The following is a 17,349-nucleotide window of genomic DNA, read 5'->3' on the forward strand; positions in this document are numbered from 1 at the left end:
CAGTTAATCCCATCAGGGGATTAATTCACTAATCATATTAAAACTCTCATAACCCAATAATTTCTCCTCTGAACCTTCTTGCATTGTCTCACACATGAGCTTTTGGGGGACACCTCACATGCAAACCATAACAATGTCTAACAACTGTTTGAACATTAATTCTTGCAGCCAGTCCCAAGGGAGACCAGGACAGATACACAAGTTCAGTTGGACACTAAAATCATGTTTCTTTCTTTGCTCATGTAGAAGGAGCAGATCATCATCATACAGGAAAGACAGGGCACTTTAGACTTCTATCATTTCACATGGCAACATTGTCTTTCACTCTGCTATAAGGAGCAACAAACCATTTTTAAAAATCCTTTTTCCTTTGTGCATAAATCATAGGTTATTTTTTTAAGCAAAACAAAAGAATGAAAGTTTTCCAGGTCTATAAAGTAATCTTTCTTTTATTAATGCATATGGGATTTGAAAAAGTTATAATGAAGCATATTAACCACATGAATATTTCTTTATATAGAATTTTTAATCATTGTGAAAGATGTCATTTTTTGTTGGTTCATGATATTTTCCCATCTATATTCAAATGAATGTAGAAATAATAGCCACTAAATCATTGAATGGCAACAATGAATTGCATTATAAAAATTTCTTATATAAAATTTTATTCTCTAATAGAATAGAAGAAAAGAGAAATAATGGGAAAATGTTAATATTTAAAATAGCCATAAAACACACTGTCCACTCTAAATGATTGGAGGTCTGAAAGAGTCTCTTCTGATTTTTCAAATAATCAGCTCTAGTAAATGTCACAGCCAAAGAGCTCCAGGCGAAGTGCAATGCTTTGGTTCCATGTCTTAGGAACGATGCGGATGAACCTGGAAATGATTGGTGGATTGAAAAAATTCTTAACATGTCCTTTGATATTACTGTTTCCTTCAAAAATCTGAAAGAAAAATAAGAAAATCTTTAATATTGGTATAATTAGTATAAAACATATACATTTTAAAAAACTTATTTTCATTGAAACTGAGGGCATCAAACAATGCCCTCACAGAGATGATCCTCAGTCATGAAATCCCAAGCCAGGCAGACTCCTTTAAGGATTCACACCTGGGGAATAGAGAGGCAGTAATAAAATAATTAAAAATTGAAAGAAAAAAAAGGATTTCATTTCACCAATTATCTGAGTCAAGTGAAATCTGACATGGTGCTGGGGAGTAGCTACAAAACCATCTCTGCTTGTAGCCCCTTTGTAGCTGTGTGACTTTGAAGAAGTTATATTTTCTGATTTTCCATTTCCTCTTGGCAAAATGAGGATAATAAAATTATACCACATGGAAGATTTAAAAATGTACACATGACAAGTGCCAGTAGTGTCAGGTAGTGAACACCAATAAATGATTAGCTATTACTAACATTTAAATCAAAATATGGCCATGCATTTTTGTTCATCTTTTTTAGAATATTCTCTATATTCTCAACTAAACTGTCATGTAAGGTTTTTGTTTGTTTGTTTTATTTTGTTTTGATCCTTGGCAAGTTCTCCAAGATTGACACATACTGCAGAAGCTAAGTCACTATTTGGTTATGGCAGTGATGCTTACTAACCCTGTTATGAGGACAACCTCATATAGTGAGAAATAAAACAGACACCAGGGGTTTAAAAAGTGAGAAATGAGTACAAATTCATTAACAGAGATAAGTGCTGAGCACCTGAAGAGAATTAAGTAGCTCTCAGTCCCTCTCCCTGTGTAGCTTCTTATCTTGGCTTTAGACAAATTCCCCTTCCTGGAATACTAGGCCCATCTCGGTGGTGCTGCCTCTGGTAGAATTTTAAACCACCTATTAAGATGTAAGAATGTAAAAGAGCAGCTAATCTTGCAAGAAAGCTATTCTCTACCTCAGAAAGGATAATAGTTGTTTGTTCAATAATAATATGGCATACAAAGCTTTATAATCTGGGGCATTCAATCAGTCATAAATACCAAGTATATCTAAGGCAATGTTAATGTGGTATTACTTCACAGTGGAAGGCTTTCTGGAGGCCTTTGCCATCTTTCTCAATCAGAACTAAGTAAGCCTTATACCATCCCCTGGTATTTTGTCTTCACTATTTCACAAGTGGCTCAGTCAAGGCAAAAAGGTGATGTGCTTGATCCCTGTTCAGACACCAGGCACCAGTAGAACTAGGATTTGGAAGACATAAAGACGTACAAGTTGGTGCATATTTGTAAAATGTGAGATGCTTTTATCCTTCTAATCATGGCCTAGTTTTCAGAATGCTTCCTCTTGCCAAGATACCTTGTCCACTATGGAGGATTTCTGCCTGTAAGGTTTCCATTCCACACCCTGGTCACTGTAGTAGATGGTGTAGCTTTTCACATACATTTCAGAGGACAGAGACTTGCATCCCTGTGTTACAATTGCAGTTATCTTCTTGATTTTGAGCAGATCAATTTGTAACCACTGTTTGTTGTTGTTAGCCTATGAAATGATAAAAACACATGGATAGGGAATATGTTGCAGCCTTTGCTTTTTTAAACCAAGATATTCAGAAATGCACAGAGTATTTCTTTTATGTCTTACCCTTAGGATTCATTGTCTTTTAGAAGCCTTCCCTGTTCCTTCTTGTTTTTGTCACAACATATATAAATTTCTATTGATGTATTTTATTCAGTGTGCAGTAATTATTTACACAATAATTGTTTTAAACCTTACTGGTTGAGGGTAGGGACTTATTTAGTTTCATTTTCTGGTATTCACAACAATGTGAGGAATATAGTTGGTGCTCTGTAAATAATTGCTGAATGAATGCAATTAATTTTCCTTCAGAAAATTTTTAAATTATCTGAAAGTATTTCCTTAAGTGAGTTTGTTTAAATACTATGATGGGCCAGGTGGCACACACCTGTAATCTAGCTGCTTAGGAGGCTAAGGCTGGAGGATGGTGAGTTCAAAGCGAGTCTTGGCAACTTAGCTAGACCGTGTCTCAGAATGTGTGTGTATGTGTGCGTGCGTGCGCGCATACACACACATATCTGTATACGCATATACCCATTTCATTCTAGTAGAAGGTTAAATGAAACTGTCCCAGAATTACAGATTTAAAATGACAGAACTAAAAATTTAAAATTAGCATTTCATCTTTGGGTTTCATTAAATCACAAAGACTAAGAACAAGCTATATTAGAGAGCAAATTTTTTGAAGGGGTGGAGGGTGGAGTAACAAGGTTTACAATGTACAGGTCTAAAGGATCATCTGGGAAAGCTTTGGGAGATAGCTGTCTTTATTTTTTATATTACTATAATGTTGTCTAAATCAGGAACTGGAAACCACTATCATGCATGTGCATTTTTGTGATGTATGTGGCTGCTTTCAAGCTATGATAGCAGAGTTGAGTATTATAAGATAGAATGAATGGCTCAGAAAGCCTAAAGTATTTTCTATCTGGCTCTTTGCAGAAAAATGTTGTCCCCTCCTGGTTTAAGTCAAGGCTAGAGCACAAACCACAGAGACGAAAGTCAGAGCTACAGCTAGTGATTAGCAGATGTCCTAGAGTCTCAGACCTAGGATTTTAATATGCAGAGACAGGAGAGGAGACTCCTGCTGCCCCCTGTGCTGGGGCCATTGTTTTCTTCTGGGGCATGGGGGAGAACACAACTCCATTTTAAAGGTCTGCATCACCTTGGCTTGCCAGGCATTCACACGGCCCTGGGCATTAAGACGGGCTAGGGAAGGCTCCCAGTAATCTCCCCACCAAGATTTTTTAAACGAGGAAGCAGTGATTTGCTTGTTTTCTATCTTTCCACTTTCCATACCCAGAGGTGTGGAGCATCCTGTCAAGAGAAAAGGAACATGATGAATTATATAGCACCAATATCTCCTGCATGGCGTTTTATGCTGCAGAAGAAATAGCTTCTAAACCAAGTGACAATAAAAACATTGATCGCAACACTGAAATTGAATCTGTGCTAAACATTGCTCTTGGGCTTTAAGAGTATTATTTAATGTTCATAATATCTCCATTTTACAAAAATACAGCAAGAACAGTAACTTGCCTAACATAACACAGCCAAAAGAATTAGAAACTGAGTTTAAACTCACTGTGATGCCAAACACCATGTTCTAAATATTTAAATTCCCTTGCTTCCTTCATTGAGACTGAAATTTCAGTCTTTGCTTTGAGGCAGACAGTACTCTGCACTATCCCTGTGTTGTATGTGCTGTACGGTGACCTTTTAGTTAATGGCCAATTATGTGTGCAGAAGGTCCCATTAGGTTATAATGTAGCTGAAAAATTTCTGTTGCTTGGTGAGGTCATAGCCCTCAGTTTCATGACACAGCATGTAATCCATGTGTTTGTGGTTATGCTGGCAAAATAAATGACTGTTCTGCTGATTGTGTAAGAGTACAGTGTATACAATTGTGAACAGTACATGATATTTGATAATAGTGACATTTACTGGCTTGTGTACTCACTTTTTACCATTATTTAGAATGTACTCCTTCTATGTAATAAAAATAGCTTACTGTAAAGAATATGTCATGTTGTGCTGGCAGCAGCTGCACACATCTTTTTTCTGCTTCTCATGATGCAATCAAAATGGCATCAAGTGATTGGCTCGTACCATCTAGGTTTGTGGAAGGATGCTCTTTGAGGTTTTAGCAGAGACAAAACTGCCTCATGGTGGATTTCTCAGAACATATCCCTGTTGTTAAGCAATGCATGGCTGCATGTAGAAAACACTCTGGTTCTCCTAACAAACGCTACAAAGAGAGTACAACAAATCCTTGGTAGTGACCATTTAGTATTTTCCTATCAACTCTTTGAGTGTGACTCATTTTATGCATCCTTTGGAATTTTGCCAAAGTGTAACTTGAACTTCCCAGGTGCCAGGCTGTGTAAGGAGCATAGCTAGTGAGTGAACCTCACTGATTGCCCACCCTGGGATGCTTTGTTCTTGCTAGTACAACATGTACTCATATTTTAAAGTGATACCTTGCTTTCTGTGTATGTGTGTTGGGGGGGTATGTATCGATAGTTGGGGGTGGGTGACAAAAATCGTAAAAGGAACGGCTACTGCGATGCTAATTATACACAAGAAAGTGAAGTAAGAACAAAGTAATGTTTCTTACATAGAAAAGAAATGTCTTAAATAAATTAACAGAATTGAATGTCAAAGGGTAATTTGACTGTATAATCTGAACAAATCTACAATTTATACCATTTACCAAATGGAAAGAAAAAGCCCTAGTGATTTACAAAACTGTTTTAAGGAGTAATCCTGTCTGCACAAAAGTTGTATTTTATATGGAGGTGTTGCATCCTGGGCTATTTGGACACTGGCAAAGTACCCACATCCATATCCCTCATGAGTGTCACTTGTATTCTGCTCCATTATCTGCTTTGATAAGAAAATGATTCCAAGGTTCAGCGGCTTTCTCCACCAAGAGTCCCCGCTCCTTACCCGTCCCTAGGGAGTGTGCTGTAATTTCCACCAAGAGTGACCCATGTGCCTATGTTCTGACACCTCCACCCCAGTCCTGGGGGGCCAGCTGGGGTGGGGTCAGGATTAGCCAAATCTGGGCCAGTTGCTTTATTGGTTTAGCTCAGATTGTTAGGAAGATGATATTATTTTCTTTATGTGCTTTGAAATGGAATATGCTGGACAGCACTGCTTTAAGTCAGAGAAGAATAGTTGATAAAACTCTAAGCATCATTGCTAGCTGAAGTAGAATTTTATTATGTCTATTTGTGATTATCTAGATTTTTAAAAAATACCAGTGGTCTTTTTACATCCCCTAAAAGACAGCAGCTTACAAAGAAAAGACTTGAGTACCTACACAGGTACAAAAGAGAATATAGAATGTGATTATGAAGTTGGAAAACAGATTTCAAAACAGTCATTGTACAGAAAGATACCTTAGAAACATGGTCAGATACTTTCATTACATAAAAGTCTGTATAGCCAGGAAGACTTTGGAAGAGTCAAACTTTGAATCTCAAGTATTTCTTGATGATAATGGATTGATGGAGCTAATTTCAACCTAGGACCCTACCATGGTGGGTCACTAAGAGTTTACCTGAAAGGAGTCTCTGATCATGGAGATTTTTCTGGAAGCCTAATTCATGGAAGAGATCTAAGAATTCTACTTAGAATTGGAGGCACAACCCCCAATCTTGAGCCCTAGAGATTCAGTGAGAAGATAATGCATGGTTGTACCTTACCATTGACCTCACAACCTTGCAGCTCCAGTCGAAGGGTAGGTCTGTTATAGGATCTTGTTGGAAAGATCCTTATATATCTAGCCACAATAGGTGGATCAAACTTGTTATCTTTTATTGTAGAGGCATCTGAATTACCATCAAAATACTAGAAGAACAAAGGAAAGATCAGTCATGTAACAATTCTCAGTAATTTTATAATAATATTTTGATCTAACTTAGTATTATAATATTAAGTTTCATGGGTCTGAGTTATTTGAATCAATTTGATCTTAAAATATAATTGACTTCTGCTGGGTGTGGTGGCACACACCTGTAATCCCAGTGACTTCAGAGGCTGAGGTAGGAGGATCACAAGTTCAAAGCCAGCTTTAGCAACTTAGTGAGGACTTAAACAACTTAGTGAGACTCTGTCTCAAAATAAAAAACAAAAAAGGCTGGGGATGTAGCTCAGTGCTAAAGCACATCTGGGTTAAATCTTCAGAACCAATAATAATGATGATGATGATGATAGTAATAATAATAGTAATAATTGACTTCCACTTCAGGAAGATGGAATAGATTTGTACTTTGCCTTGTTTCCTCTGCTACATACAACTAAAACCCCTGGACATTGTACATAAAAGAAACATAAGAAGACTCTGAAAGGTGGAGAAAAAAGAACAGACTGACCAGGGTTCTCAGGGCCCAAGGAACAACATGGAGTGGGCTCCTTGAGTTTCCTCTTTGCCTCATATATCCCAGTCTGGAGATGAAGAAGTTGGTAAAGTGGAGACACCCTTGAGTACAGACAAAAAATTACCCAACAAAATCCTGCTTTCTGTAGTCAAAGTACCAGGAAGAGGCATCCTGGCAAAAAGTTTTAGACAATAACTGTTTTACAGAAGCCAAACACCACAAAAAAACAGTGGCCCCTTCCCTACCCACAACAGCCAAGGCTGAATGGGAAGCCATAGACTTAGGATTGTGAGACTGAGGAGATGAAAACAGGCACTGTCAGTACAGACCCTCTGACTTAGAAAGGGACCTATCCTACAAACACCTCTACATGCGGCTTAGGACCTGGAGGAAGTGAGCCAATTTATTAAAAACAAAGTATCACAACACACCTAATATGAACTAGATCATTTGAATATTACTATAACCATTAATGAAATTGGATTTATAATTTTAAAACTCCAAATGAAATCCCCAGACCCAGATGGTTTTGCTGGAAATTTTTACCAAATGCTTATAAAATTAAGACAAATTTGTAGAAATCTCTTCACATGCTCACCAGTTTCTTCTATGAGTTTGGTATTACTGTGATAGCAAAAATAGGCAGTAAAAAAAAAAAAACAACAACTTTACAGTGATATCCCTCATGAGTATAAATGCGGAAATCCGTAAGTTACAGACTCAACTGCAGTCTGTGATTTCCTCCCAATGTGGGTTAATAAGAACCATAACTTAAGATTTTCATGATTTAATCTGTTATATGACAACTAATTTAGCCATTAGAAATAGCTAAATGATAATGTAGAAAAATAGTAAATAGTAGATGATTTACACAGGATATAAAATGAAGCAGATTCAAGGTTACAGGTGTCATAAGGGCAGACAGGTTACTGGTGTCTTTGCACTCAGGTCACTTCCTCTGAGGAGTCATTCAGGGCAGCGGGCAGGAGCCAGGGCTCTGTGCCCAGCTGGGGATAGTCATGCCTCAGGCATGGCCCCAAGTGCCCTTGAAAGTCCTGCTACCTCAGAGCATCCTTGGCATAACCCTGCTGTTTGCTTCAGGCACATTGAAATGAAGAACAAAATAAAATCAGAACTCTTGGTGGCCAATTTCTAGCATGAGGGTCTTGAAGAATGAGACCAGACATTCCACACTGCTGTACATTGTCTGCTAATCTGATACATCTAGGTGCTTTATTTGATGATAAAGGGATTTTTTTTTCAAATTTTGTGGGGTTTTGGAGTTTCAGCAGCTCTGCTTATCCTTATAGACCTATCATGTCCTCCATAGAACTCTTAGAAAGCCATTCACATTTCTAGCATCCACAAAGGTTATTTAAAAAGGGCACAGTCCTAGTAACCATGGGGTGAGTCTTGAGATTCAGACAGAAATGTGTATACAAACCATCACATTCTTGGTGCTGTTCCCTTTGAAGATCTGCCAGTTGGTTTGGTCAGAACTGTAAGCCACCTGGAACTCAGTAGTGTAGCAGGACTTGAGGTAGTGTTTGGCTCCTTGGGTCTGGATGCCTGTGACTACGACTTCCTTTTGCATGTCCACCTGCAGTGTAGGAATGCCCGTGAGCAGAAGGCCTTGTCAGTGAGACACACGTGGCCTAAACTGCACATGGTGCAGTCAATTCTCTTCAGAGCCGACCTTCTTACGGTCTCAGCAAATTCATAAAATGGCTAGATGCAATCCATATGTGAGCACATGGTGCCTGGACTTGAACCCAGCTTACACCACTACCTATTTGTGTGACACTTTGGAAAGTTAGTTTTTAATCTCTGTCTTAGTTTTTCACCTATAAAATGGGATATTATTAGAACCATTCTTAGGTGGTTGATTTTGAAGATGTAAAGTATTGAAAATAATTTCTGTTAGTTGCTATTTCCTCTATAACATTGAAAGAATAACAAAGAGAATTATTATATCACAGTCACTTTTTTATGATAGCAGTAAACATTATCAGGTTAATAAGGCATACCTGGATCCAAGGCTTAGAGGCAAATTCTGTTGCAATTTTTTCTACACTCCAAGCATTATATGATCCAGCATTGTTTAATCTTGCTAATTTGGGCTCCCAATAACCTAAATTCAAAAGAAGGAAAAAAGCTTATACTGGATTTTTGGGGAAAAAAAAACCAATAACAATAACTAGCAGTTTCTTAAGTGAGTTAACCCGAGCCTTGCAGGACCTGCTCCCTTTAGGAGAGCAAGCAGTTGACAAGGTCCTGGTACCGAGCCAGAGCCCAGTGATGAAATCTTGTTTCAGCCTGTGTTTGCTCAGCCATCCATCACCATCCACCCTTTCCTTCACACAGGTGAGGCTTGTATTTTCTCTGTTCTGTTGGCATAGCTGCTGTAGACTGCCCCTACACCAGGAAAATAAAGGAGGGACCCATACGGGAGCCTCATCATCTTCTTGATCAAGGCCTCAATTTTGGAAGGATTTCAGGCCGCCTGAGGAAATTTAGATGTCCCTGACCAAGTGAATGATCAGTGAAGCTTCTTAAATCGATGAATGCTTGGCATAGGCAAGGGGCTTTATGAATGGGGACTATAACTAACAGGCCTTTAGCACCTGTTCTCGTGTACCTTCCACTACCCGATGAGCACCCCAGACGGAGCTGTCTCGTTATGTTGTGGTAGAAAAAAAGCCTGGAAAGGACACGTGGACAGTGTGGTCATGTATGATTCCACAGGGTGTACACTGCACAATTATAGGGTTGCCATTCACAGGCTATGATGTTAATACTTACTCAGATACTCAGAAGCCTTGATCTGTGAATCAGATATGACACCAGTGCTTAGTCCCATTGGCATCTTACATTCTATGAAAAACCAAACAGTGATTCGTTTTTGCTTAGAAAATACAACAAAGTAAAAGATCCTTGGCTAGATATTATGATGGGTCGGTAACTATTTCTGCCTACTTTATGTGGCATGGACTTAAATATATTTCATTTTAAAATAGAAAGTGCACTAGCAAGACTGGTGCTTTAATTTTAATAGTGCCACCCCAGAGGAAAAGAATGAAATCCTGAAATGCAGCTGGCTTTTAAACCCATTTCTACCTGCTTGGCTCTTAAAGTAAGCTATTTACAACTCTTAAGTACTATCCTTCATGAGACTGTGTTCTTAAAAGTTGACCTGGAAGTTACAGATTATTCACACACCATCAGGGAGGAGATTGCCAGCTAGGGTGTGGCCTGGATATGGCACAGTGGTGCTCAGCAGGAGCTGTCAGTGAAGGCTTGAAGGGTGGCAGATGGAAACTGAGTCTCTTGAATACTGACATGCCAAGTTCAGTGACTATCTCTATCATTTTGTAATTCCTGTTACCTTTTCCCCACTCTGTTTTAGGAACCTGGAGAATCTCTTATATATTTTTTCTGGTGGAAAGATTAGGAGGAGGGATGATTCCCTAATTCAGAGGACTGCCTTTGTTCTGAACCATTCGGCATGTTTTCAGTGCCATCAGACCTTGGCCCAGAACAAAAGCACCTCCAGCTACAAAATACGCCTTTGTCACATGAGGGTTATCAGGATCGAACATTTGCAATCTAAAAGTTATCAGTATTCTAGTAGCAGGCGCTCTCCTGCTAATGAACAAGATGTGGCTCTGGGGTTGTACCTTTGTCTATGATGAGAAAAGGCGTTTGCATGCCAGCTCGCTGGTTTTCTCCAACTTCTGTGTCCAGAAGCCACCAGCCAGGTTTTGATGCTTTCATTTCAAGAGTTTTAAATGTACCTCAGATAGAGAAGTAAGGGCAAAATTATACACCCAAAGATGAACAAGTTAATATTGTGATTGACAGCTTTCCAGGGGTCCTAAAACCCCCACATCACAGAGGCTGAAGCACAGAATTTGAGAGTTATCCATTTCTCTAGGCAAACAAGTTGCAACTGACAGAATCAAAACAACAACACACATACAAATTACTAAAAATGAATTACACCACACTAGAAAGCAACTTTCACTTATCTAATGTGATGTTACAGGTCATCCATGGACAACCAAGTTTCATAGTCCCACGTATCAAGGTGACCATGAGTGACTGACTCATCATTAGGCCTCAAAAATATCGTTCCTTTCCTTCCTTTTTCATCTCTTTTTTGTTTTTAAAATAAGAAAATAAAAACAAACACCCTTTCCTTATAGTTTTCAAATTTTCTTAGAAGCTTATGTATTTGGATATTTACAAAAATTATTTCAGAAAAGCACTGAAAGAATGAGGTTTAAACAACCTCTGATTATTCATTCTGATACTTAATATCACCCTTTGCCAGTTAACATTGTACATAAATTCTGTTGAATATGATTTGTGGCCAGTGCCCAGATTATAAGTGAAAATTAGTAGCCAGTGGTCATCCCCCTCAAACACACTGAACTGGGATCTCCAGTTCTCCTGCCTCCAATCAGATATTCAAGTTTGGAGGTTTAGATAACCCAGCCCACGCTGGCTGCTCAATCCTTGTTCAGAATCTTGGGAAGTACAGCTGATGTGCTAATACTTGGTGAAAACAGAAGCAGTAAGCTGGGCGCAGTGGCGCCCGCCTATAATCCTAGCAACTCAGACACTGAGGCAGGAGGATCGTGAGTTCAAAGCCAGCCTCAGCAAAAGTGAGGCTCTAAGCAACTCAATGAGACCCTGTCTCTAAATGAAATACAAAATAGGGCTGGGGATGTGGCTCAGTGGTCAAGTGCCCCTGAGTTCAATCCCTGGTAGCCAAAACAAAACAGAAGAAACTTTTCTTTTCTGTTTGACCCAGTCCCTTTTGTTTCTGATCCTGATAGAGTGGGTCCTTCTAGATTTATTGGCCAGTCATGGAGCATGACAAACAAGAACCCCCTCCTCCCCTCCACCCACCAATCCAGGCCCGTGTGGATTTGTGGGCCTGCATCTGAAGCAGAGTCATATAATGGTATCCTCACCCAAGGGCTAGCCAAGGGACAGCTTTTCACTAGCTCCTCAGACAGCTCTGTGGAGGGGAGGCTGCTTGGGAATTCCACCCAAGATCAAAACTGCTGAGAACAGAACCTCTGTTTTTTATTGTCTGCATTTTAACCAGCTTCCTAGGTCTTTACTATGCCTGCTGACATTTGAGAATCAGTGGCACCCAGCACTGGTTCTGCTCACACATCTGCTATCTGAACAGGTATACCTACAAACAACTCATTGGTAAGTCTTCTCTGATAAACTGTGGTTTGCTTAAATCTACATTTTCTCATTATTCAACATATGAAAAGCTATAAATACCTTTGTTTTGGTTTAACTTTTATAATCATTAACTAACAAACAAACAAAACTTTTATCTCCAAAAATCTACATACAAGGTTATGATTCCTGGACCCAAAACTATTAGATAGAGCCAGGAGTAGAATTCAAGAATCCAGAGCCTTAATAAGTTTCTAATCTCCCTCCCAACAGAATAAGCTTCATCTGCCCCAGCCCTCTAGGGTTCATATTGTCATCGGCTGGAGACCTGATCTGCTCAACAGACAGCAGCTCAGGAGAAACACAACGTCTCTGCTGAACCACATTGGGTCACACATTTAGCCTGTGTGGGCTGCACACATCATACACTAGCTTTTTTATACACTGTAAACAGTTTGGTATGTGGCTTTGCCTCGGATCTATGGCAGAACACTGTGTTCTGACCCCTTAGGTAGTAGATGCACAGGGAGAAAAGGAGGGGGAGTTATGGATGCTAAGGTTGTCCTGTCCAGCTACTTCTTAGCAGGGACCTCTTCCATTGCCCAGATCTTTACCAGGCAGAAGGGGCCAGACCCCTAACTGGTGCTTCTGAGTGCCATGTTCCAGCAAGGTCTGGCCATGAAAGTGAACCACGTGAATGTCTTGGGAACTGCCCATGTTCAGCAGGTGCAACCTCACCCACTCTTGCTCGTACATTCTCAGACCAGGCAAGTTGTAGATCATCCCATTGATGGCTGAAATGACAGAGAGTTGCAATCAATTGAAAATTGTATGCTCCAGGAGGAGTTTGATAAGGAAATGTGAGGCAACATACCACTGCTCATCCTCCTCATTTCTCCACATTTCTAGCCCCACACAGGCGTAGAGAGGGCCCTCCTGTGTGTCCTAAGACCAGTGAGAGGCTGAAACAGAACCAGAACCTTCAAGTCCTTCTTCTGTCCTGTGCACCAGCCTCCAGGAGTGCAGTGAGCTCCCATTCCAAGGTTCCCCACTCTTCCCTGCAGTGTGCCTCTCCCTCTCTGCTTTACTCATCTATCCTTCACATTAATAGTATAAATGTCCCTTTGCCACAAACAAATGGAGATGAATCTGGACAGATAATGCAAATCTGAGGTGAGAGTAAGGGGACATGCAGCTTGTCACCCTGAGGCCTCCTGAAGTCAGAGAGTTCCAGTATAAATCTGGAAGTTGGAGTTTAGCTTCAGTGTTCCCACCACCCATGGCCATTTGTGTTTATTTTCTTTTTGATGTGGTGGCTCCTCTGCCCTCTTCTCAGCTTGGGTGTCTAGGGTTCTCCAGCTGTATTCACTCTCCCTTTCGTGAAATGTGTTTGTTTGTCTGTTTTAAAATCACCTGCTAAACTTGATCATCTTACAAATACAACACAACATTTTAATAATAAAACTTAGTGCTACCAAGCATTTAAGTGGAACAGAGAGAGGGAAAGTTTCTCTTATTATATTAAAGGAATTGCTGTGGAATTCCTTGGAGCCAAGTAAGGGAATTTTTAGAGTGGGAGGAGTTGAGATCCTTTGGCATCCTTAAAATCACATCAGGTAAGGGGACAGCTGTGGACTTCCTTAGAACACCATCTCTTACCCCTCATCTTAACTCCTGTTTAAGAAATAGAGCTCACGAGAGTGAAAGGCATCTCGAGGGATGATTAAGGGGCACTTCAAACTTGTCCATCAGGAAACAGAAGTGAAGACCTGACACGATGGGTACTCATTAAATACTCGATAGAGCTGATTGAATCCACTCATTAGTCACCAGTTCACATATTTACTGAGCACATTCTGCAGAGGAAGGCACTGATCTAGGGGCTTGGGACTCGAGCGGTCTGTCTATAAAATACCTTGGTGACCCAACATGGGGATACCACATTACAGAGACTCAGACTGCTGCAACACACTTGGGACTAAAGCTATTCCAGACGCTTTTGAGACTTTCTTAGATGAAATCAAGAAACAGTTTCTCCAGGGCAATTAGTGAGTCAAGGGCATAGCCAAGAACCACCCTGTCTGACTCTGCAGGCTGTGCCTTTCTAGAGGCCATGGTTTTCTAAAGTGTGCTTCCTGTTCCTGAGACCAAGCACAGTTGGCTGAGGGGCTACAGCTGGTGGAAGAGAAGGGAAAGAAAGCTCTGCTCTCAGTCTGTTTTGTTGGTTGTCTCTCGATCCACTCTAATTAATTGGGTCTTTTTAATATTTGAACTTTTTAGCCTTTTTATGATCAGTAGAGTTCATCCTTAACCGGTGGGACTTCAGAGCAGATAGTAAATCATACTACTTGTCTGTCTCTACCTCAAAGTATGTTTATGGGTGATATCATTAAATTTCTCCTAGAAACAGAAGAAAGGTTTAAAACAAGAAAAGATAAAAGAAGGGTAGCTTGAACACATGAATGGTAGAAGAGGGAGGAGAGACCCACCAGTCTTGCTGGATGGCTGGAAGTGTTGCATATAATGGATTTTGTTTGTTTCCTTAAGCAATAGCAACTTGCTTGTTACCCTGAGTGATCCACTTCCCACACAGGTCCTCAGAGATCAGAAATCTCGAGCTACACCCCATACCTCCATTCTCCAAATTCTCAAAACAGAGCTTATCAGTCTTCATTATTTTCTAATTACAGGCCCCTGCCCTTCATTTATTTATATTTTTAGCTGCCACAAAATCCTAAATTCTGCCTTTCTCTAAAACTGTTTGTAATTCAGTTGGGAATATACAGGCCAAATTCCTGAATGGGTTTCTGGGTGTCCTTTTCCCAGTGTGACCCCTTTCTCGTGCTCTCTTGCCACTCTCCTCTGGCTACCTGTGTCTAGTTTCCTCACCCTTCATTTCCTTTCTCACAGGTTACCCAGCATGGTGGCTGCCTGACAGCTGCTGGAGCAAGAACATAGGACATTCTTCTTTAGAAAAGACACACAGGGTCATCTCGTCTGTGTAGATACTTGCTCTTTTTCCAGGTCATGACTGAAATTGTAGAGTAATGCTCCTTCCTTTGCCATGCGTGCTGGTGGCTGAAGTGCACTGGCCTTTACCTGGAGCAGCTCTGTGTGTTCTTGCAGACCTTCTTTGCACTCCCTCACCTGCCCTGTCACCTGCCAGGTGTTCAGGAGCTCAGTTTTGCTGTAACTCCTGGTTCCTCGGAAAATCTAATGTCTAATCTTGTGAAAACCTAAGGGCAGGAATCACTATGACCCAGTGTGATTAATTCAGAGATCAGATTCAAGTCAGAGGACCATACCATGAAACTCATGGGAGTTTTTTACTTCTGAAGATTCACGTCTCTGAGACCCTTTGGACTTTTCATAGTACCAGCTCTTCTTTTCATCAAAGACCATAAAGAGTAAGACAAATTCTCTCATGTCCATGGGCATGTTGCTCTCCTTGTGAAGTGTTCCTTTACGGCAGATCAGAATGGGACCTATCAGGCCAGAGTGGACATCTTTTTCCTGGAAGAGAGGAATACCAAATGGCACAGTTCACCTGTGCTCAGGATTGCCTTCACTCTTTTGGGGGCAACTAATCATATTGAAAAGGAAATCTCTTCTTAAAGTCTCTGAATTTAAAAATTATTAATTATCAGCTTAATAAACCTGGAGACTTTTCACTTAGTTCTGTTGCATTCCTCTGATTATATTTTTTATCCCAGTAATGATGATAACAATGTCTTTGATAATACAATGGGTACTAGGTTTGAACATCTGTACTATATTAAATAGTTGGCCTGTAGGATCTCATTTAATCCTGACAACTGTCTTCTATGATAATAAATATAACCTCATTCATTGAACAAATATTTATCAAGTGCTACATACTATTATCTCATTTTTAATTTTGGAAACTGAGACTGAGAGGTCAAGTAATTTCTTAGGGTTGCACAGTGATAGAGTAGGAATGTAAATCTAAGTCTAGGACTTAGGAATGTGGTTCAGTGGAAGAGTATGTGCGTAGCATGTTCTGGGCTTGACCCCCAGGACCACACACATACACACACACACACACACACACACACACACACACACACACAAAACCTAAGTTTGTGCTCTTCCTACTGTGCCTCAAATGAAGAAATCTTTTTAAAAATTATCTGAAAAAATTGTATATATTTATCATGTACAACATATTGCTGGGATTATATGTACACTGTGAAATGATAAATGAAGGAGTCCAATCTTTCAGTCCTTTTATAAAGAGCAGAACACTGCTGCAGTAAAAGGCTCTAGAAAATTGCAAATAAACACTTTTTCTGTAGACTCAGGCACTCTAATGGGGGCAGGCCATTTAAATAATCCTCCATCCTGTTCACGGAATCAATGTTTCTCACTCCCTTTTATGGTAGCTGTGGATGGTTGACACACCCTTCCACGTCCTCATGCAAAAGCAGACTTTTAAGACAGAAATCCAATATTCTTGTACATAACAGAGTCAGACTGGAAGACTGGGGATGGTGACAGCCTTGGATGGAAGGACCTACCGGGTTCACCGCAGAGTAGTAGGCCCACGCCCGACAGGCGGAGCCAGGGCTCTCGGGCCCTGACCGCTCGGTAGCATGCCACACATATGTGTAGCTGCTGTTTGGCTGAATAGCATTATCCTCCTTGAACCACTCAGGAGAGTCATCTTCATAAGTCTTTCCTTCTGATGACTTTTCATAGGAGAGTCCATGGGCATGAAGAGAATATGGTCTGGATGCTAAGTTTTTAAAACGTACCTAGAACAATCCACAAATATACTTAAGCTTAACAAAAATCCAAACCAAAAAAATTGTCAGCATGATAGGCCAAGTTAGACAGTTGTGAGATCAGAGCACTTACAATGGCGAAGTACTTATTTATAATATTTCATCTACTTCCACAATCATCCCATGAGATAGGACTCAAATAGTTTACCCAGAAACAACAAAACATGAATTCTCAGGCCCAAGGCCACAGTGTTGAGATTATCAACAAATGAAATGATAGAGATAAGTTCTAGGGATCTGAAGGCAAATGAGGCCCTTGCTTGTGACAGGCTTTCAAACTACTGACGGAGAGAGGCATACACATGTGAACCCAAGCCACAAGTCTGAGACAGCAGGTGCTGTAGTGCTCCTTTTCTCAGAGGGAGAAAGAGGAGAAAGAGATTTCAGGCTCCCAGAAGAGCACAAACAGGCCTGTGAGGAGGGGGCGGTGAAGG

At 40.3% G+C, this 17,349-nt stretch overlaps 1 protein-coding gene across 2 annotated transcripts in view; it reads right to left on the reverse strand.

Annotated features, from left to right (window-relative positions):
* Window positions 1–420: 420 nt before the first annotated feature.
* The window catches only part of F5 (coagulation factor V), a 64,850-nt gene continuing 47,921 nt past the window's right edge, over window positions 421–17,349 (reverse strand). For both annotated transcript variants that reach the window (XM_040277625.2, XM_005319829.5), the window contains 11 exons: window positions 16,649–16,885; window positions 15,416–15,623; window positions 12,725–12,904; window positions 10,586–10,702; window positions 9,711–9,782; window positions 8,936–9,039; window positions 8,353–8,508; window positions 6,234–6,378; window positions 3,689–3,840; window positions 2,305–2,487; window positions 421–946 (listed from right to left, as the gene is read on the reverse strand). In XM_040277625.2, coding sequence (XP_040133559.2) covers window positions 800–946; window positions 2,305–2,487; window positions 3,689–3,840; window positions 6,234–6,378; window positions 8,353–8,508; window positions 8,936–9,039; window positions 9,711–9,782; window positions 10,586–10,702; window positions 12,725–12,904; window positions 15,416–15,623; window positions 16,649–16,885 — 1,701 coding nt within the window. In that variant the 3' untranslated portion in view covers window positions 421–799. The remainder of the gene's footprint in view (window positions 947–2,304; window positions 2,488–3,688; window positions 3,841–6,233; window positions 6,379–8,352; window positions 8,509–8,935; window positions 9,040–9,710; window positions 9,783–10,585; window positions 10,703–12,724; window positions 12,905–15,415; window positions 15,624–16,648; window positions 16,886–17,349) is intronic.

This window comes from Ictidomys tridecemlineatus, chromosome 10, assembly GCF_052094955.1.
Source record: "Ictidomys tridecemlineatus isolate mIctTri1 chromosome 10, mIctTri1.hap1, whole genome shotgun sequence".
Classification (NCBI taxonomy): Eukaryota; Metazoa; Chordata; class Mammalia; order Rodentia; family Sciuridae; genus Ictidomys; species Ictidomys tridecemlineatus.